Source organism: Grus americana, chromosome 1 (assembly GCF_028858705.1).
Source record: "Grus americana isolate bGruAme1 chromosome 1, bGruAme1.mat, whole genome shotgun sequence".
Classification (NCBI taxonomy): domain Eukaryota; kingdom Metazoa; phylum Chordata; class Aves; order Gruiformes; family Gruidae; genus Grus; species Grus americana.
In genome coordinates, this window is record NC_072852.1 from 60,813,160 (window position 1) to 60,835,353 (window position 22,194).

General features: G+C 40.6%; 1 protein-coding gene across 1 annotated transcript; it reads right to left on the reverse strand.

Moving 5' to 3' along the window:
* Positions 1-234: 234 nt before the first annotated feature.
* Positions 235-21,182, reverse strand: PWP1 (PWP1 homolog, endonuclein). Its single transcript, XM_054841775.1, has 15 exons — positions 20,977-21,182; positions 20,824-20,882; positions 18,325-18,479; positions 17,802-17,887; positions 15,360-15,456; positions 13,635-13,745; positions 12,757-12,887; positions 11,321-11,394; positions 8,045-8,141; positions 7,093-7,154; positions 5,259-5,370; positions 4,213-4,303; positions 3,251-3,372; positions 2,665-2,770; positions 235-1,937 (listed from the first exon to the last, which is right to left on the reverse strand). Exons 1-15 carry the CDS (start codon positions 21,040-21,042, stop codon positions 1,822-1,824), a joined length of 1,485 nt encoding a protein of 494 aa, XP_054697750.1. The 5' UTR covers positions 21,043-21,182; the 3' UTR covers positions 235-1,821.
* Positions 21,183-22,194: the final 1,012 nt, after the last annotated feature.

Genomic DNA, 22,194 nt, shown 5'->3' on the forward strand with positions numbered 1-22,194 from the left:
CCTAGAGAGCTCCTTGGGTTCTTCAAACCTGAAAAATGCATAATGCTTGCCCTCTGAGAGCAGTAAGTGAATAAAAAGCTCCAGAAATACAGGTTGAAGGATTTTGGTCAAGGGAAAGATGTGTTTCTTGCAGTAACGCAATTTCTTCCTAAAATGAAAAGCAACTTCTAGAGCTACAGTACCAATTAATACCAGAGGTAGGGATAACAGAAATGACTACCCTCAACGAGCTTAACACAAAGCATTTATTGCAAATGAAAGTTTTGAAAAACTTGCAGGTTTTCAGTGGAGAGCACTTGAACTGAGGTGGTTCTGCTGCTTTCACTGTCTTAAGCTTCACAAAAGCAGTTGGGTGGGTTTGGTTTTTTTTTTTCCCCCACACATTGTTCACTATTGCTTGGCAGAGAAAGGATTGAGGCAGGAATCCCAACACATCCAAAATACTCTTGGTTCCTGCAGAGCCATGCTAAACACCTGTCACCAAGCTAGAAACAGCTACAGTGGATTTAGGAGCAGCGACTTCAAAGGCTGGAAAGGTACAGCCCTGCCTTTTCCGCATCTGCAGTTTGTACTGGTACCATTTATCTGCTGTACCTAACCAGAAGGAGTTACAATGAAGTAGGGTGGAAAGCTGTAGTTAGCTCTTGTCAACTACATGCGCTGACACTACAGCTGCTTTGGCACCAGTTGCTTTAATACCCTTGGCATTTTTGCAGCAGCAGCACTTCAGTAGACACCTTCCAGTACGTGGAGAGGGAAGCACTTCACAGGAGGACACAAGTAGCGTTTAACTTCTGACCTGAGGTAAGGCACTTCAGTGTTCATTTAAAATGTGAGGAAATTGTTTTGAGTCACATTCCTTGACTAGGTTTCTGATGCTATAAACAAAGCGTTTAACTAAGTCAGTGGTTAGGCCGATACTCAGAACTTTCCTCCGTGCCTTCCGGTTGCAGGCAGAAATCCCTGGGAGGAGTTAGGTACGTGAGTACGTAACATGGACGGCTTTCACCAGTGACACTGACCAGCTGAGATCCCTACCCTTGCTTTGTGGCCTTACAGCCTCTCATCCTCTTCTGATTAGTAGCTCCTTACTTCGGTTCAAATTCTCTTTATATATGTTACCTTTGGAGCTTGAAGAAAAACCCCAATCAATACACATGCATCATCAATAAGCTTCAGGTGCTGTGGAACCAGGGAACAGAAACCCTTGATCTTGATAGGATACAGCTAGGATATTTCTCATTTGATATTGGTGAGCTGTTTGTTGCAAATACATTTCATGATTCTACTCAGGGATGCCCAAGAAATACTCTTAAGACTTAAAGTTACATAGAAGAACTTTTAAAATCTGTATTAGAAATCTGTAAATCCAGCCTAAAATTAAGGATAAATTATCTATTTACACTTGTCATTTCATTCAGCTTTTGTTTATTTATTACATAGCTGTTTGAAGTATTTTTCCTTATGCCTTTAGAAGATATTTACCTTTGCAGTATTCAACAAACTTCTGGTAGCCCCAGCGCTTTTCTAGTGACTATTTCATTTTGATATATCAACTTTACACATAGTAGCCCCTGTTTCAGGGATCTAATCTCAGGCAAAAGCAAGTGATTTAATCTTTCAAAGCTGGTGATAGAGGCAGGAACTTAGAACTGCTGACTTAGAGCTTAACCACATTGCCATGTTTCTTTGTCCAAGATGAAGCAGCCTGCAGACTGCAAGACACTAGAGTAATCTCTATGAACTCTCACCAAACAGGAGGATTTGTAGAATGTACATTATAGTCCCATGAATTACTTTGATTTTGTGATGCTTGGTCCATCACGATTCCATTGCTGTCTCCAAATCGTTGCTGCTACTGCTGGCTGTGGAGCTGCAAGCCACAGAGTTGGCACTAGCCAGAACATGTCTCTCTCTGTTTCCAAAAACTTCATTCACTGCAACACAGACAGGGGATTCCTCACATTACTGTTCCAGAGACAAGACTAGTACAGCAGGTATAGCATGTTAACTTCACAGAATGGAAATCCTAACCCAGTGTGGTTTTTAAAGCTTTTCCCCCTTACCCCGAGTAGGGAGTTGAAGCTTCCACATCAGAACAATTTGCCACATATGATACTTAAATTACAAGTCCTGTTATTTCTCTCCCAGAGCATCTCTAGAGGTTGCCCTGTGCATAATTCCTGTACCTAAGTACTGTGAAATGGATGAGGTTTGTAGAGCAAAACATTAAGTTAAAATAATTTATTTCTGGTGTACGCCAAGCTCTTAAAATCCGCCTCCAGAAATTCACGCCATTTAGTTACATATAGCTACGACAACCGATGAAAACCAGCCCTCACTTTTATTCCTACAGGTACTCAAGAATGTGATACTTGATTACACCAGGAACATTAAGAAAAAACTAAAACATAGGTATTGTAAGAAATCAGGTGGTATACTTCAGCTACAAGAAAATAAATCGTGGCAAACACAGTTCTCCAAGTTAGAAAAAAACCCACATTTTTTGAAGCTGAAAACACAAACACATATGCAGTCTTGGGGTATTTAAAAATACTAACCTACAGTTTCTCTCAGAGGCACAACACATTATTGAATATACAAATATACCCTGGGGACAAGGGGAGAACCATAAGATTAAAAAAAAAAAAAAAAGAATATTACCTGCAGAAATCTTGCTTATATCCCAAACACGCAGACCTTCTCGCTCTCCTCCAAAGGCAAAAACAAACGGGAAGTCAGGGCAGCAAGCTGCACAGAAGAGAACACCCTGGGGGGAGGCAGAAAGAGGAAGATTTTTTTTTAAATATCATCCTAAAATGAATTTGTCATCTGAAAATACTTTCACCAAGCAAGTTTTAACAAATGTAAGCTCTAAAAGTTTCCCGAAACTTATTTTGGAAAGACACAAAATTAAAGTCAAGAGCTGCTTATCACAAACAGTAAATCACATCTTTGTCTACTCCAACCTGGCAGTCGGAGTACCTGTAGTTCTACTCAGAACACTGTATCTGGTGTTCAGGTCTGAGGCTTTAAAGCAGACTGCCAGCTACATGTGGAATTGAATACTGCACTGTAATGAGCACAACTTACCCAGAATACACAGATGTGATTAGGTTTTTTTCCTAAAAGATGTTATGTTATGTAAAACATAACAAGTTAGACAAAACTTTCAAGTTAGACAAAAAGATTAAGCAGACATAGTTTATATATAGACCTTCTTGGAATCAAGAAATGAATATTACTCTACCATTTTCATATTCCTGGAATGGATTAAACTTGGTCTGTCTCCAAGGATATCCCAGATTTTCACATATTTGTCAGCAGATGATGTCACAAGGCACCCTTTGATCTGACTGCTTAGTTGTAGCCCTGGAAGGTTAAGAGTGCAGCAGTGTGAGAGCACCAGGTAACCACTATTTCAGAGATGAGGACACATTTTGAAGTGAAGTCATGAGAACAAGCCCAATATTCTCCTCACACTAAACTCTGTTCCAGCACAGAGGAGTAAAAACTTAATGAAAGTTTCGTGCTGTCACTGCTCCCTGTAGTCAGAGCAAACTGACTTCAGGTAGGCCAATTTTGTCTCTGTATCTAACAACAGTAAGAGTGCAGAGATGCTATTGTTCCACAGAAAACTTCACATAATCTGGCTTCCCCAGGTAGTTTTCTTCGTTCATTCACCAAAGACCATCTCTTTTGTTATCCAAGACAATGGAGTATATAGTCATGCGATCTCATTGTAGACACCAAATCAGGTGCTTCAAGATGCTGTTTAGAAGCTCCTACACTGATCAAATGATTAAAGTAGCCTAAAGGAGGCAGTGTGAAAACCTGCCTATGTGCCATACCTAAATCACCTCCAGAGTGAATGTCAGTATCAAATAATTGCAGCTAGAGGAGGTAAATTACAGTTCATAATCCTGGATCGGATTGCATAGTTTTTGTTCTTCCTCACCCAAAAAACCACAGGGAGTGTGTCCCAAGTGAACAGATCTGTTTTGACATGCTTATTGATTATATTCACTGAGAAAAGTTCACTAAAATACTTTGCTTACAATGGCTTTTCAACAGAGATTTGTTTCATGCACCAGCTACCCCTGATTAAGCTCTTATTTGCTAAGCAAGGAGTCACCACCACCACAGTCATATGGGTTAAAGACATCTGCCAGATGTGCCTCGCCGCTGGGGACAAACACACACACAAATTACCTGACACCTCTTCGTCGTGAGCTTTCAGAGTAAAGAGGGGCTTATCAGAGCGAGCATCCAGACAGTACACAAAACCATCCTCTGTGCTTGCCTAAGGAAACCACAACATTTTAAAAACAGCCGTAGTCACTCGTTTGGAAAAAAGCCCCTATGAAATAATACCCACCCTCTATTAGATCCCTGTGACTTGAGATAGATTCCATCCAGCTGGTGCCTGAGCTATTCTACGTACCTAAACTACGCTGCAGGGACTTACGTGGAAGTCTTAATCCTGTACAAATTTCTTACACTGTATTTTGAAGATGGTTGCACTACAAAGCTTGGCTTTCTTGTTAGGCAATGAAATACAGGGCCTTTAGTCTCTTAACTGTCAATTCAAACTTTTTGGAGCCATCCTGCGGTTGCATAATAGCCCTGTGCAAAGCTGAGTGTGACTATACCGAGAGAAATCTACATCATAAACCCAACATAACTGAGCAATTGCTTTTGTTGGCTGTACACACAAAGCAACAGAGAACTTGACAGCCATTGAGTAGTAAAAAAGATCTGGTTTTAAATTCTGTTTAAAAGTTTTATTATAAAAATCTCGCCAAAACGAAGGTATTTTTACTCTGTACCAGATAGGACAGTGCCCTCTAGCGCTGATTTGGAACACTGAATATTCAGAATCTTTGTTCTAATTAGCTACTTCTCAGCTGCAATTGCCTCATTACATGAAAAACAACAGCAACTATGCAAAGGAAAATATATCCCAGCCACTGAACACTATAACAACACGGCAAAGAAGCCACCTCTGAAGTGAAAACGTATCAGCATCAATTTTTTTCTACAGTTATAATGAAGATGCCAAATAAGCTGCTGGCCTTGATACACTTGTTGAAAAAACTACCTAAAATCACCCTCCCACACACTGCATTTTTAAAATAAGCAACATCCAGCTGTCCATTGGGTCCATTATATGATTCAAAAACATTACAAACACAAAAATACAGGTTAAATGAAATGGCCACAGCCAACAGACCAAGAATAGAAGAGCATGTACTCACTAAGAAATTACAAGGTGAAAAATGATTCCAGGTTACTCTTTCAACCTGACCACTAAACCGCCACACTCGGTGGTTATCTTGTGGGTTTCTGCAGTCATACAGCACAGCTGATCTATGGGAAAAAGGGATAGGAAATTAAGAAAAAAAAAAAAAATCACGGCGGAATACTTGATGAAGTTGGTTTTACCGCTGGCCTCTACAGAAGGTCTATGTAAACTACAATTCAAAAGTTAAAATGGCAACAACTTCACTATTTAGTCTTCCAACTCAGTAACAGATGAAAATTTCTCAGATAAGCACAAGCTTTTTCATGTACTTCAAAGTTTCATCTTGGTTACAAACAGCTATTATAGTTAGGCAACAGAGCTCAAATTTGCTCAATATATAAGATACTTATACAGGAGACCATAATTATGCATATATATCACTTAATTATGAGCAGACTTCAGTAAAGTCAAGTAATGACTGTTTGAAATAATGCACTAATTAGGAAATCAATTTGTGATACATAGACAAACATTTTCAAATATGCTTTAATAAAAAAAAAAATAATAATCTTTACAAGTGGTTAGGGAAACGCTACTCCAAAAAGGAGAAAGAGCAGATGGGAGCTAGTGGGTCCTTTGGGATTCTTTACAGGCTTGTGCTCAGCCCAGTGGCAGCAGAATCTGTCCCAACTCAAAAAGCTCCTGGATGCCAATGCAAGAAAGGAGCGATGATGTCACTCTCACAACATCTCACCACAATTTACATCCACAGTGTAACCCACTCCCACTCTATCCTATAATTAAAGTCGAAGAAATGTGATCTCTATTTCTCAGCTCTTTTACCAGGCCTTTTATAACAACAGTTTTAGTACATATGCAATTTTTAATGGTTTGACTTTCAGGTTATGAATGCATCTGCCAATATTCAATAAATAGCCTGTGGTCTTGGGAAGCTTTACAGGAAAAATCTACAAAGACAGTCTACTGGTTTATAGACAGTACACTGGCTTATAGGTGTCCATGGGATCAAAGGGCTAGCTAAAAAGGGAATGAGAAGCTGGTCTCAGTGTTTGGACTTTTTTCTTTTTTTTTACCGAAGGAAGTCAAGAGGGAGGAAATTGGACAGAAACAGGTCCCTAACAACAATAAAAGGTTTTTCTCTGATACTTTTACTTAAGCAGATGTAGCAAGAGCATAATAGAAGCCAGAAAACATAAAGATTTGGCTAAAGATTGACAGGTCTTTAAATATTTTAACACAAAGTCTTAAAAGCAGAACAAAAAAATTGATATAAATAACCCACAGTTACAGAACAAAATCAACAAGTTACCCCTATGAGATGGGAGAACAGAGGGGAAGTTTTTTGGCTGGCAGGGGTAATAAAAACTAGCAGTTACAGAGCTAATCCAAGTGTGCAGCCACAAAGCATCTCCAGGCTGCAATCACAGGAGACAGCCTGTTTAACTGGGTTTTTAAAGTCCCTCATGCCCCACTCTGGTCTTACAGTTTGGCAAAACCTTGACAAGTTTTCACAGGAAGGACCAGTGACACATTCCCAGTGCAGGTAATGCCATAAGGCCAAATTAAGAAATAAATTCAGTTTGGAGCAGACACCTGGCACAGAAAATGTCAGTCCAGATGGTTAAAGGATTTGGCTAGTCCTGAGAAAGAGGTAAGGAAAACTGCATTTGGGCCACATACAAACCTGGCTACCTGACTGGAAAAAAGTAATAGCATTACTCAAATTTGGCACAGTTATAAGCCAATGAAAAAGAAAACTTAATGGGCTTAATTCACTACTTATACCCTCCCTATGTGTAACATTTGAAAATATTACCCTGACATACTTATCATAAGATCCAGAAATAAGGGTCTGAGTTTCAAATGGATGAAATTGCAATGTCTGGACCTAGATAACAGAAGATTTTGTTTTAAAAACTAAGCATTGAGATATAACACACATATACAGGAACTTTCTTTGAACCAAGCACAACACCCCCCTCCTCAAAACCAGCACATTTCCTCCCAAAAAAACCTTCTATTAAGCTTGTTGATACTCAGATTTCTCACAGAACAGTGCAAGAGATGCACATTATTTTTATTTCAAACACCCCCACCCAGTGGAAACAAGATATTTTCCAATATAATTTAACTGAACAGAACCACATGCCCCCTTTCTGCCCTAGATATTAAAAAAATAAGCTGGAGGAGGTTAAAGAATAGCTGCTTCCAGTTTGGGAGAAAATGCAGAAGTTAGCAAAAAATGAAAATCAGGAGTTTGCCAAGGGCAGTGACTTTGTTAACAGCAAAATAAGGTTATAGCTATTAATAACTAACTTTCACATTTTAATTACTATGAGATGAATTCATTTCTGAAGTACCCATCACTATGCTATTTTAGTACCATTTATTTTAAACCTTTCTTACCTGGAGCAAACTGTAACTGACGCTTATTGTTGCCTTAAGAGGCAACTTGACCTATGCTCAGAGATCTATTTTTTGTAGCTTATACCAACACTATTAGATTCCCAACCATCAGGGCTTTCACACAAAAGGCATTTTAGAATCTGCTGTAAATTTCTGCAAACTTTCTAAAGGATAAATTAATTAACATTTTTAAAAGCAAATACAGTGTTGTTTGCAAAAGCAACTAATTCATAAATTTAAACAATTCTGCACACTTGTTAGAAAATTACAGAATTGTTGTTTTAAGCGTTCACTACCAAGCAGCTAATGAAAAACCGCAATTATTTTTTCTCTGTATTTTACAGTGGAAGAAACACAGCAATTATTACATACCTTGTCTGTATGTAGCATCAGGCTGGCTGCTGGCTTACCCACAGACATATCCCACAAAATCACAGTATTGTCAGCAGACGCACTTGCTAAAACATTCCTGATAATGGATCAAAAAATAAGTTTTAAAAATCTTTATACAGATACAAACCAATATTGGTGACAAATCAAAAATACATACAGAGTCTGATTCTGAGATCAAGTATTCTCTGGTCCATAGACTATATATCTCAAGCCTGAGGCATAACTCCCTGAAGGTAATTCTAAGTTAAGACTACAAACAGACTATATTACATTATATTAGTACAACACTTACAACAACAACATTGATAGTTTTGCTTTTATTTCCCTCCCAACACCCCTTAAAATATCATTTACTGGAAGACGTCTCAAACAAAATGAAGCAAGAAAGGCTTTTAAGCACTTCCTTTCCTTTGACATTAAGATAGTATTTTTAGCATAGAATCATAGAATGGTTTGGGTTGGAGGGGACCTTAAAGATCATCTAGTTCCAACCCCCCTGCTGCGGGCAGGGACACCCTCCACTAGAACAGGTTGCCCAAAGCCCCATCCAACCTGGCCTTGAACACTTCCAGGGATGGGGCATCCACAGCCTCTCTGGGCAACCTGTTCCAGTGCCTCACCACCCTCACAGTAAAGAATTTCTTTCTAACATCTAGTCTAAATCGACCCTCCTTCAGCTTAAACCCATTACCCCTTGTCCTGTCACTACACTCCCTGATAAACAGTCCCTCACCATCTTTCCTGTAGGCCCCTTCAGGTACTGGTAAGCCACAATTAGATCTCCCAGGAGCCACCTTTTCTCCAGGGTGAACAACCCCAACTCTCTCAGCCTGTCCTCATAGGAGAGGTGCTCCAGCCCTCTGATCAGCTTTGTGGCCCTCCTCTGGACTCTCTCCAACAGCTCCGTGTCTCTGTTGTACTGGGGCCCCCAGAGCTGGACGCAGTACTCCAGGTGGGGTCTCACAAGAGGGGCAGGATCACCTCCCTCGACCTGCTGGTCACACCTCTTGTGATGCAGCCCAGGACACGGTTGGCTTTCTGGGCTGCAAGTGCACACTGCTGGCTCATGTTGAGCTTCTCATCAATCAATACCCCCAAGTCCTTCTCCTCAGGGCTGCTTTCAATCCATTCCTCGCCCAGCCTATGGTCGTGCTGGGGATTGTGCCGACCCACATGCAGGACCTTGCACTTGGCCTTGTTGAACTTCATGCGGTTTGCATGGGCCCACCTCTCAAGCCTGTCAGGGCCCCTCTGGATGGCATCCCTTCCCTCCAGCGTGTTGACCACACCACACAGCTTGGTGTCGTCAGCAAACTTGCTGAGGGTGCACTCGATCCCACTGTCCGTGTCGCCAACAAAGACGTTAAACAGTGCTGGTGCCAGTACCAACCCCTGAGGAACGCCACCCGTTTTAAACATTACCTATGCAACTTAGTTCTGTATACATCCATATACAGCCAAGAGCCAGACAAACCTGTTTTTAAAATATTTTCCTCTCTAATATCTGAGTGTTTATGTAACTACTGAAGACCCAACACTGTACACCCTTCACAGAATGCTGAAAGGAGCCACTAACATTTTAGTTGGTTTACAGACTCCACATTTCAACTTAAATTTGACTAATTGTGTTAAGAGCAATAAACACAGTTTATAAGTTTAATCAGAAAAAACTCAAAACATTCCCAAAGGCCTGTCAAATACACAGAACAATTGCTACTATTGCTTGTAACAACAGATCTACTACCTCAACATGCTGTTTCTGATTGAAACTGCTCCCCTCACCCTTGTTTTTGGTTTGTTTGGGGTTTTTTTTCAATACTAACAAAGTGTTTCTGACTGAAAGAGCCAACATTCTCCTGGAAACACTATTCTCCCAAACAATGTTACAAGGGAAAGTTAAGAAAATGCATAGTGAAGGCTATGAGAACATTTTACAGCAACACCATTATGACCTACAGGCAGAAAGTTAGTTATAGAGAGCTGCCACAGCATGTCTTGCTTAAAAAAAGCCCCCAACAACAACAACAACAAAACAACGAAACATTTAAATATAAACTGTTCCAAGGAGTTCCTTGTTTTGCCCCTAGGCTTCCCACTTCAAGGCTGTTTTTATTTCCTGGAGGATCAACCAGTATCAATGAGTTCGTAACTCAGCACATTACAGAATTAGGCGTTCCAGACACTTAACTGTTGTAGCCATAACTTTTTTGACTTGTCTCTATATTATCACCAGACAACCATTTCTAGGTACATGAAAGCTACTCTTTTGTAACACTGATGGAAAGATTGCTACCACACTCTGTGCCTATATATAATTTAAGAACAATAGACAACGCACTGTAGATTCAGAGTGCAATTTATGTACATTTACTGCATGTCTAGTGGGTGTTTCCTTCGTCTGTATCTAGATAACAAAGCATTATAAGTGAAGGCTTACACCTGCTCATCAGGAGTATGTGGAGCTGACTGTTTATCTTCAGAGACATTTATGACAGCAGGAAATAAAAAATAAAAAAAAAAATCAGCTTGCGTCTGACTGAAACAGTTTCGAGACCCATGCTGAGGATCCTCTGACAGCTGAACTGTTAAATCCCACCTAAGCAATAAAAACCACCAGCATCTTTATTTCAGTCAGCACACTGTCCTTGACCTCTCCCCCAAGATGGGCCAGCTTTGTGTTGCTTCAATAGCAGCATTTCACTGCTAGTCCATTCAGGAAACAGGGAATTCTCTCTGCCTAGAATAACCCAAAGGTCAGAGGCATTTCTGTAACTGTGCTATTACACTCTTTTCTGTTCACAGCTTGGGGGCAAAAGCCAGAGGAAAAAAAAAAAACGGCACAGCAAGGACTTCCTTCTATATATCTACTTCTGTCTGTTGAAATGGTGGTTTAGGTCACTGGCAGATTGGCACAGATCAGGGCAGCCTTTCTGCTTCTCCAATTTGTTCATCTGACTTAAATGTAGCTGATTTATCAAATTGCTTAGACCCACCTTAGCCCTGTCCTCATCTGGACAACCTGCAAATAAAAAGTCATCTGCAGTAATATATAGGTTTTCAAAAAAAAATAAATAAAGACTTCTAGTTAAAAAAAAAACAAGGGGAAGAGGGGCTATTTTTGAGAATTGATTCATTTCAGCACTACTTTCAAATTCAATGTTATACTATGTAAGATTTTCGATTTGTGTGAAAAATGTATGCCTAATTAAGTATACAAATTTGTAACCATCCATTGTTATTCAAGTATTCTTTTACCTGCTTTGTTTATTCCATGAAAGATCAAGCACAGCATCAGTATGTTCTTTCACTGTTCCTTCTGAAGATAAACTCTGTATTCAAATACAACATAAACAGACTTTTGAAAATTACAGCTTCCATGGCCATCAAGCATTAAAACACGTTAGTATGAACTCCTTAATGCCTTCACAAACAACTTCACGTTTTAAATTAATCTCACGTGCTGCAGCAAGGCTTTTGATAGAACTGTCCCTGCAGTACCTCACCTCGCCTGCTACCCCAGATCTCAGACTGCTCCATGCACAGCTGGTGGGCTTACAGAACTGGTTACTCCCTTCAGGCTAGTAGAAGAAATTTCATTGTCTCCAGCTAATGTGCAGCTTCTTCAGCTTCTTTCTAAACACTCCTGGAGTTCCCTCTCCCTACTCCCAATTAACTGAGCTTTAGATCCTTGTAACTGCCAGCTCCTAAAAACTCTAATTTAAAATGGTTAACCTTCAAAGTTTCCTGGGACAGCAATTGGAAAGCACCCATAAGCCACTCCATTCCTCTTCTATTCTTAATTCCAGACTTTAATTATCCATGCAGAGAACAACTAGCATTTCAGATTGAGGTAACATTTATGAATGGTATCTTCAACAGCAATTCTGGTAACTCAGTGATTTTCAGAAGCAAGTTTCACAGGACAATTCCCCTTCCAAGGATATTTTTTCTATTGTTTTTAAAACCAGAAGGTCTGAGAACTCAAGAAGTAAACCCCCTTCGCAATTACACACAGTGGCTCTTTAGCTGACGAACACTGCAGTGCTCCTTTGTCTGGGAAACCAAGATTAGCTACATACCCAGGGTTGACCTTCCCTGTTTAGGCACTCTTTAAGCACTTCCTGAAGCATCTGCTATCAACTTAAATCTTCTAGATTTTGCTATGTTATCTTCCACACTTGTTTACATACCAAAGAATTTTGACAAATGATAACACCACATTCAGGCACAGAATGAGGGTCAGATTCATCTCACATCATTTGGCATCCAGTCTAAACCTCAGTCTTCCTCTTTGGTAGTTAAGGTTTTCTCTGGAGTCCGCAAAAAGAAACTCAGCCATTCTCTGGGGGTGTCTCTATGCCTTAGACAATCTCAATGACTAGCTTCAAATATGCTTAAATTTTAAATAGATAAAGCTAATGAGGTGACTTCTGAGTAAATGTATTTTATTAGTGTCAACTTTGTCCTTTATTGCTCAATGCCTTTTCAACTCTCCGAGTCACAGCAAAATACTAATTTTAACCTATCGCAGACAACCATGACATTATCTTCTGTAACCTGTCTAAACGTCATCTTTCAACATGACAGAATTAAACCAGATTATCTATAATTTTTTCAGTGTAGGAAAAAAAATAATGACATTGCTCGAAGTTTCCTCCATCCAATCAGATAAACCATTTTGCTATACTTACCTTCTTTCCTTTCTTTTTCTTCTTTTTCTCTTTCTTGTCTCCAAGAGAAAAGACTGGTTCTAAGGATTCTACTATATCGAGGTCCCAAATGTCAATAACTGGGGTCATGTTACCCACTGCAACATAATTTCCTACAAGCAGAAACCCAAATGCAGCCACATTTATTTAGAGTTACGAAACAACGTATTTGGCAATCCAGCTGTTGCTTATTTCTTTGATTAAGTAAAACTTATACTTATGTGCCAGAATCTTCTATTTGAACATCTTCGATGATTATAACTGACAAGGAGCCATTTAAAAATGTCAACTGACAGCAGATGTTGCCAGAAAAAAAATTTACTTGCCCTCCAATACACTTCCCCTTCAGTACAAGTAACTGTTCAGACAAGCTGTATAAAGTTCCCCATGTTTTGTTTCTTTTTTAAGAAAAAAACCCACCCAAAACCATATTCCCTGTGCTATGAAATAAAAATATTTGTAAAACACAGGAAAAAGGTTATTAAATACATAAATACATATAAGTTTTGTTGTGTATTACAGTTAATCAACTGCATTGGCCATAATGATTTTGAACAAAAGCAACCTTTCATTTGCAAATGGAAAATAAAGCAGAGAAGAGCTTGCTCTGGTCTGCTAAGTGACATTATTTGTCATATAATCAGCGTTGTAGTCAAATCACTTGTTATGGCAGCATCGCTAAGATGACTCTATCACCAAACTAAAAAAAACATTGATACTCAGTTTTTCCATCTTAATATCTTGTTCTTATTTCTGTTTGTACCACTGGAGAAAATTATTTAGTGACAACATTACATTTAATATACTTTTCAAGTAAAAAAATATTTAACTGGACATTTACAGTATCCTTTGTAATTTACCTAGTGATTCATCAGGACTAGGATCAAAATTCAACCACTCCAGACTTAGAGGGTAAGCAGGCAAGATAATATCATGATGGACATAAAATGAGTTCTCTTCATGATTATAAACTGAAAAAGAATTAAAGATATACAAGACATCAGTGAAGAGAAAAGCAAGCAACTATAAACAGTCCTCTTCTGCAAAAGGCAGATGTGGCAAACACTAAATTGTCAAGGAGATCTACAATGTAAATTCACAGTGTGTTCAGAGTTATAGGTAAAGGCCAGAGCAGAGGCTCTGTACTAATGTTACGCCTCACAGAATTACACAAAACAAACACACATACTCCTGTGTACTTTAGGTAAGGTGACAAGTTCAGCAAAGCTTAGACACTTTATTCCTAGCATACCATGCTACTTTGTTTGTAAGATCACTTCAAAATAGATGCTCTGTATCCATTGCCACTTTCTACATCAGGATGCATTACTGATGGTTTAGACATTCATTTTACAGATTTGGTAATTTAAAAAAAAAAAAAAAAAAGAAAGAATTCCAGGTGCAATCAAAGGGGAAATGAAGGTAAAAGACAAACAGTTTTGAGATTAGAGGAAGCTGAAGAAGTCAGAGGAAGTTACCTTTAGCAGGTTGTAACTGAGATACAGGAATAGTTTTGGTAAAGCAACCATACACTGAACACAGCATTCCCTTTAGCCAGCTATTTTTCCTCCTTATAATAAAAGAATTTACTAACTGGATAGCAGATAAAACACATTAATTATTTTAATAAAATGGTATCATCACACACACGCAATCACTGTGCAAGTGACAGATGTTCAGACACTAACTAAAGTCTTCAGTTAACTAAGTAATCTTAGCAATTAACTAAGACAGGGCTACCCAAATGTTATAAACTGCAGAAGCCTGTGCTGTTGTTTTATAAGTTTATACAGGGAAAATAACACAGTTGTTAAAATTTGTAAACACCTCCAGATACAGAAAGTGCCAGGTGCTGGGATCTGAAGAGATGCCTTCAAACACTTTGGTCTTGGTGTTTTCTTAGAACAGAATACTTTGCTTGCAGAAACATGCACCATAGCAGAAGTAGCCAGAAACATTCCCCCAAAGAACCACCGTAAGAAAAGATGGCAACTTCAGCACACTCAGCAGTAACTTCAGCTCTCCTTGCTGCAACAGAAAGATCTTTTACACAGTAAAACTAAACCCGTCTCTAGAATAAGTGGTATTCAGACCTTATTAAGGATCTCTTTTAAAACTCAGATGATAAAGGTGCTGATTCTTCTACCTCTAGCAGCAGAAAGCACATTTAAAGAAGCAAGAAGAAAACAAGGGAAAAAAACCCCAGCAACAAACCACTAGAAGAAGCTTACGTGATATGGAAGGTAAGACTGTTTGGAAGAAAGATTGTATGTTTTGAGAATAAAAATGCCATAGTATTTTCCAAGTGTCCTTAGGAATGAAATAAGAAAAGGCAACAATACACAGGCTGATAAAGGCACACTATCCTCAAAATAACAGTAACTCCACATTAATTACTGTAGTTCTGGAAAGTGGCTACAGCACCATGATGTAGGAAAGAGGACAAAACACACAGGGCAGATGAGGAGAAAAAAAAACAACTTAAAAAACCCCCACCTCCTCCCCTTCTACACAGCCATATGGAACAGGATAGGCAAGACATATTCCCTAAGTTCACTGTAAGGAACAAATCCTATGTTACTCACCATGGACCTCCAAACTACAGTAGTCTTTATCAGCTCTGCCACAAAGGACAAGATTGTCACTGGGCTTAATCAAAAAGTCCTCCTCTTCATATTGATCCTGAACAGCAAAAAGGAGAGGGGAACAGATGTTAAGCAAAGCACATAAATGCACAAAACTACACACATTCAAAAGGCTGAATCGGTAATAATTTTTAACTGTAACTGAAAACACTCAAAACCCAACACCATCTTATGGTGGTAAACAGAAAAAGACAGGAATCAGACTCAATCATGGGGAGACTGAATAGTTATTATACAGACTGAAGGACTGCTTATGTGGACCTAGGTGGATTTAAAGAGATGTTTAATTACCAAATAGGAAACCACCTTTTGAGACTACCATGCTGCAGCCCATTGCTGAAAAGAGAATCACCACCAGGAGCCCACATACAGAGCTTACTTCCCTTGTGCTCTCATGCCTTCAGCATTTATGTAGTGTAACAACTTTTTACACAACAAGCATATTGTAACTGCTCCTTGCATCCAGGAAGCAATTCCAAGAGTTTTAGAGCATTGTCTACTTTCTGGAAAATATTTCCAGAAAAGTACTGCCTACGGCTATACTGGGCATTCAGCTGAACCAGAACAGATGTAACCTCTCATCTAATTTTCATTGTTACTAAGGAATGGAAGGCATTCAGGGAATTTTTGTTAGTGGAAAACTAAGAACTGTACATAAAAGTCAATAGTCTTACACAAACAGAGTACCATCCTTCAAATATACAACACATACAAGACTTTTTGGACTTCTTGTTGCAAGCTTTTTATTTCTTTTTTTATTCACTTCAAGCACCTTTTCAATATTTTAATTCTATCAAGTATTGCAACTCTTTGAATTAATCAACTTAATGCTGCATGGTACTTAAGTCTTCAACAGTACTAGTAATAAAAACCAAAATACAACATAAAATGCATGTTTAAGCACTAAAAAGTATTCTCCTTTCAGATTTTGAGGAAAGGACTTGAGTGTAGGAAGACAGGGCTGAGAAAAAGGTGTTCACTTTTTCTATGTCTGGAAGAAAGTTAGCTTTTCTGACATAGAATAAATGCAGCTGATACTGTCCCTGAATCCCTGTGCAAACGCCTCTTTGACTATAAAAATAACTTTTAAAGCATTTCTATCCTCTACTGGTACACAGGAGCAAGAAAAATCATCAACCAGTCAGTGGAACAAAAAGAAAACATACAGTGCCCCAAAGTGCACATAGCAAGTGATCTTGTTTTAAAGAGAAGACATATGCCTTCCTCCTTGAGCTTTGTTATGGCATGTGAAGTCACATAACTTCTTGTTTGAGACCACACATGTTTGGAAAAGTCCCCTGACACATAAACTAGACATTGTAGTAGAAGCCTACAGCTGCTCTTTCCTTTCAATCTTACTAGCTTTGTAGAATTCAAAATAGTATAGAAAGGACAGCACCCAGAAAAATCTCAGAATCTTAACGCTTAGAAGAGGTCTCGAAAATTCACCTACTCCAGCACCCTGCCCCAGATGATCATAGTCTCTCCTAGTTGCTCTCTAGATTACACTGTCTCTTCTCATGCAACCTCACCTTCTAACTGATGTAATCTCTCCATGTAAACTGAGTCAATTAAAAGTTGCAATCTATCCTTCTGAACTAAACCGTGGGATGTTCTCTGGAATCTCTCCATATCTTTTCTGAAGAGGCACCCAATATTCTAGCTAAGGCAATACTGATGTGGAGTAGAATAGAAGGATTACCTCATGTCTTGTTCACCAGAAAAAGACAAACAGGCTGCATAACAGGACAGCGCTGTTGACACGGTTAGCTTGTGCTAGACTGCAGCCAGAGACTTCTCCACCCCCTGCAGAACTCCTACAAAGCCAGCTTCTGCAAAGATGTTCCCCATCTGATACTTGTTGGAAACTAATACAGGCAGAAACAGTCAACTACAGGGTATGCTGTGCATATACGCTTAATAACAGGAACATATTTCTTCATGCCATACCCCTAATTTGACATGTAGCCTGAGTTCACCTCTGCTTGGTTTCTTCCACAAACTAGTGGAAGGTGTAAGAGTCTTGCAATCTGGGAAGTTTTCTAATATGGGTCGTCAACGGCCTCAGATACCAAGATTTGTTATTTCTTCAAGCATTTTCTGGCTCCTAGTAGATAGGTGACAAACCACCTCCATATACAGAAGCACGTGGCTTAAACAATGAGTTACTCTGCCTTAACATCTGACTTAAACATAAAAACCACACGTACAGGGGACTGAACAAAGCAATTTTAAAAGAAAAGAGTTCTGTCTGATCAAAAATCTGGCAGATCTTTGGAAAAGGACTTACAGACTCTGAGGCAGTGTGGAAAATTTAACTGATTTTTAAGCTTATGCTGTTTAAGATATTTTAAATTTTTATAGTACTTTTATGGTACTTACAGTGGTTTTTAGAGTGATGTAAGGATCATGATCATTACTTCCGTATACTGTCAGAGTAGCCAAAGAGTCTCCAAGTTTTACATCACCTAGATGGGAATTTCAGAACATTTTTTATATATGTCAATGACAGGTAAAGTTAGAAACTCCTGTACTAATACCTGTATTACCTGTACTGCGAAATATCAAGAGTGGGCTAAATGAACCTCCAAGTTGCAAACATAAGAACCTCAGTAAGCTAAATTGCTCAGTGCTTTCAGGGACTGCTGCTGCTCTGCTCCAGCACTACAGCAGGGGGAGTGACAGTCTGTCCAACACAGCTCTCGGTTCTAGTGTCCAGAAGGGGGACACTGAATTGTTTCACTCACTAAATTACTTCTGAAACTGGGACAAGCAAATAATTAAAAGTGAATTTCCAGCATTTGAAACATAGCACTGTGTAGTTTTAGGATACTAATGTCTTAAGTACAAGAAGTGAAACGGTTCTTCACTTACACTGCATATCTGACATTTAAATTCTTCTTACCTGCGTACTCCTCTTCATCATAATTTTCCAAATCATATTCACCCAGTTCATCATCAGACATGTCTTCATTTTTCTGAGAAGACTTAGCTATGCCAGGAATGGGTACATTCATGCCAGATGCCATCTGGTCCTCATTGCTATCATCAGTGCCATCCCTGTTTAAAGATACACAGCCCTGAGAAACCATGACATTTAGAATGCTTCCGGATAATTGCTTAGGGACTGTTAACAAGATTTCAGTGCACAATCCTGGCTGTTCACAAGGGTTTCAAGTCTTTATGCCAATAATTTGGAAATCTATTCACTCCTTTCCTATCTTTTCCCAAAATACAAGGCACCATTATTCTGAGGCTTCCAGAGAATTTTTCTTTGAAAAGTTTTCATGACAAAGTGTGGCACAAATTTTCCTTGACAGAGCTAAACTGTGTGTCTAAATACCTCTTTTTTTTTGTTTTTGTGGATACAATGCTCTCAACTTCACTTCTGTGTGTTCGCATGTGTCCAATTAACTCCTTTTTTTTTCCCCATCCACAGGCCCTGTCATGTGTGATGACTCCTGCATTTCTTCAATATTTTTAAGACCTTATTTCCTCATACTTCCCAGACTTGCATTAGAAGAAAAAACAACATAAATTAATTAGGTAGAGACATATTGCAAATTACTTCTTACGGGGTAAATATGTAACATCTAGAAAACTGAGAACTTTTGTGGCAACAATTCTGTATGAAAGAAATTCAGTAGAAGGAAATGGACATTAAACATTGGTTGAGGACCTAACAGACATCTCAGATGTCTCAATGGAGTGTGCTCCATAGGAACTTGTCCCTGCTGAATACATTCTATTTCTGTCCTTCTACAGGCAAAATTCCCAGGCAACAATACACCAAAACAGTTCTTATAGGTATGTTCTAAAGTAAATATCAGAAACCTACTTTTATTATCTGTTCAGTAAAATAAACGCTTCACATATTACCAGTTTTTCCTAGTGTAAAAACTGGTAACAAGATAATTAGAGATTCTAAATCTGAGTCTCATTTGTGATCTTTGCACAGGAAAAAGAAGTGACTGACGTTGTAACAAATTCTACAAAGTTACAGATGTTATAAAGAGATCATAAACCCTTTGGTTGTTATGGATGGTCTTTAAATTTCCATGTCGAAGTTTAACAGAATTCATAATTACTAACAAACAGCACCTCAAATCTTTCAAGGTTCTGGAAATTGCAAGAGAAAGGAAATTAAAGAAAAAAGGACTCAAAACCCCAAAAGTTCAAATGCATAAAGGAGAAAAAAGTAACACCACAGATAACAGAAACACTAAACATAATTGGTTAAGAAATTAACCTCAAGTAAGAACCTTCCAAACGTTTAAGAGGATTTTGGAACTATTAAAACACAAAACCAGAACAAAACACATTCTGGGACGAAACACTGTGCAGCAATAAACTCACAGATCCATCTAATAGAAATCGGGTGAATAATATTCACCCAACTATAAAAGCTTTTACTGCTACCTCTTGCATCTGTTCAATCACACATACTGTGGTATAACCACACACCCTACATAGCTGAAACTGAATCAGAAGCCTAAATCTATGAACAGATCTAACTGAAAATGGCCAGAAAATGGAATAAGACCTCAATACCTCATCTTTTTCTAGAGAAGACCTGTCTTCTATAGATTATGTTTCCTAAATCCACCACTTCTCTTATTCTTTTCATAAGTTTATTTACCTTTTTCTTAAAAGCAGAGTGACCAAACATAACACAACTAAGGACTTTTAGTGCTGAGTGGAGAGTCGTGATGTCTCCCGTTTTATATGTGAACCATAAACACATCCCTGAGTGACGTTTTGCCTTTTTTGCCAAAGCACAAATACCAAGGCATTCTGAGCTCCTCTGTGGCCTCCAGACTCACTTAGATTGTAACATCTCACCCTCAGCATCTGCTTTTTGACAGTCAGTTAGGGACTTCCATCTCGGTTTGCCACATCTCCAAAGCACCCATGTTTACAAACCCCAACATCTTATTTCCTCACGCTAGGCGGGAATGGCAACTCCAGTGAGGCCTGGGTCCCGAGCGGGTCTCTGCAGACTTCACCTGAATCGCTCAGCTAGTCTGACGGTACACGCTTGACAACTGAGGAACTGCACAGGAACACCCCCCATGTTGTCATATCCACAGCGAAGGCAGCATATACTCCACTCGCAGCATATTCTCCTCTCACTCTCCGGACAAACGGCCCTCCCGGGACGTCAGGCTCACTTGACACAGCCGCTTCAGGAGGAACTCGTGCTGGCTGGTGCCGATCGCCACTGCTCGCTGCTGCTTCCCAAGCCGGGCCTTCAGCGAGCCCGCCCGGCCCGGGCGCACCCCCTCCCCTCCACAGCTCTGTCAGCGGCGAGGCCCGGGAAGCTCCAACCCCGTCTCCAGCAGAACCTGGGAGACGCGACGCGACGCGCTCGGCCCGGCCGCCCCGCCCTGCTCCCCCAGCTCACCCCAGCCTGTCCTGGGCCTCCTCGATGAGACGGTTCAGCTCCTCCTCGCCGAGCTGCACCTGCGGGGCGGACACAGAGAGGGGTGAGGCCGGCGGGGGGCGGCGGGGGCTGGCGGGGGGGATCCCTCAGCACGGCCCCCACCCCTGCCCCCACCTTGTCCGGCGTCTCCTTGGCAACGCCGCAGCGCACCCAGGCGGTGCACGTCACGGGGCAGCTCATGGCGGCGGCGGCACGCGAGCGGTGCGGAGCGGTGCGGTGCGAGCGATGCGGAGCGGTGCGGTGCGAGCGATGCGGTGCGAGTGGTGTGGCACGTGCGAGCGACCCCGGCGCGCTCCCAATGACGTCACCGACGAGGGCTCCGTCTGCAACAGTAGAGAAAAACGGAAGGGGCGGAGACAGCTAGCCGCGTGAGGTCATCTCCGAGCGCCGGGACAGCCCGGAATGAGGGGGCGTGGCTACGGGGGAGAGGCCGTTGGCCTCAGCGGGGCGGGGCCTGAGGGGGCGGAGCATATGGGGCGGAGCCTGCGCGGCGGTTAAGGGGAGGTGGGCGGGAGACGATTAGTCTCCTCACAGCCCGGCCGGGCTGTCCGGCCCGTCTGTCCCCCTGGGCCCGGGGTGGCATCCGCTCCGTTAATGACTGAACTTGCTAGGCGACCGATTACCTTTAGCAACAATTTCTCTGATTTTCATAAAATGAATTGCAGAAGGGTGCTTAGTTGCTTCTCTTAGTTAGCCCAGGCTGTCAGGCTTGGCACCCCTGCCATCTTTAGCTGGGGCTGAGACCAGCTAGGGCTCCAAGGCCCCTTTAGTAGCAGAAATAAGCTCTTTGCCATGTACTAGGTCCTTATGCAACCGCTCCTCCTGGGTGCTCAGGTGAAGAAATGTGCTGCCCCATCTCCAGGCTTTTCAAGTCCTTTGCTTCCTGCACTGGAACACCGCTTCCCCCACTGATGTTCCCTGCCCTGCTTGATGTTTGCTTCTACTTTGGCTCTGAAATACCCCAGTGGCAATCCACCAAAATTAAGGGTTTAGAAAAACCTTTTTGTTACCAATCTTTAAAATTTATCTGAGGAGAAGAAACTGATACACGGAGTCAGCGGTGAGAGGGAGTTGCAAGAAGTTGTGAGGGACTGGCATTTTTCAGGACGTGCTGCTTTTTGCCCTCCCCGATGCCAGTCTCCTATACTAGATAGCTCATTAAATCAGAGAAAATGGATAAAATGTCAGTTGGAATATATAGGAAGGTAGTCTCTTACTAACTTGCACAAATCACTGCTGTTGCCATCACTGAAATCTTAATTCAGGGGATCACTGCAAATTACATGGATGGGAAGCTGAGGTTAGGGGAAGGAGCATTTCTCATGGTAAAGC

What these genes read in the sequence shown, in the direction of transcription:
- PWP1 (XM_054841775.1), bottom strand. Translation starts at nt 21,042, where the DNA reads ATGAGCTGCCCCGTGACGTGCACCGCCTGGGTGCGCTGCGGCGTTGCC. An exon ending in CCAAGGAGACGCCGGACAAG is followed by an intron (nt 20,883 to 20,976) that starts GTGGGGGCAGGG and finishes TCCGCCCCGCAG; the next exon opens with GTGCAGCTCGGCGAGGAGGA. An exon ending in GAGGCCCAGGACAGGCTGGG is followed by an intron (nt 18,480 to 20,823) that starts GTGAGCTGGGGG and finishes ATCTTTAAACAG; the next exon opens with GGATGGCACTGATGATAGCA.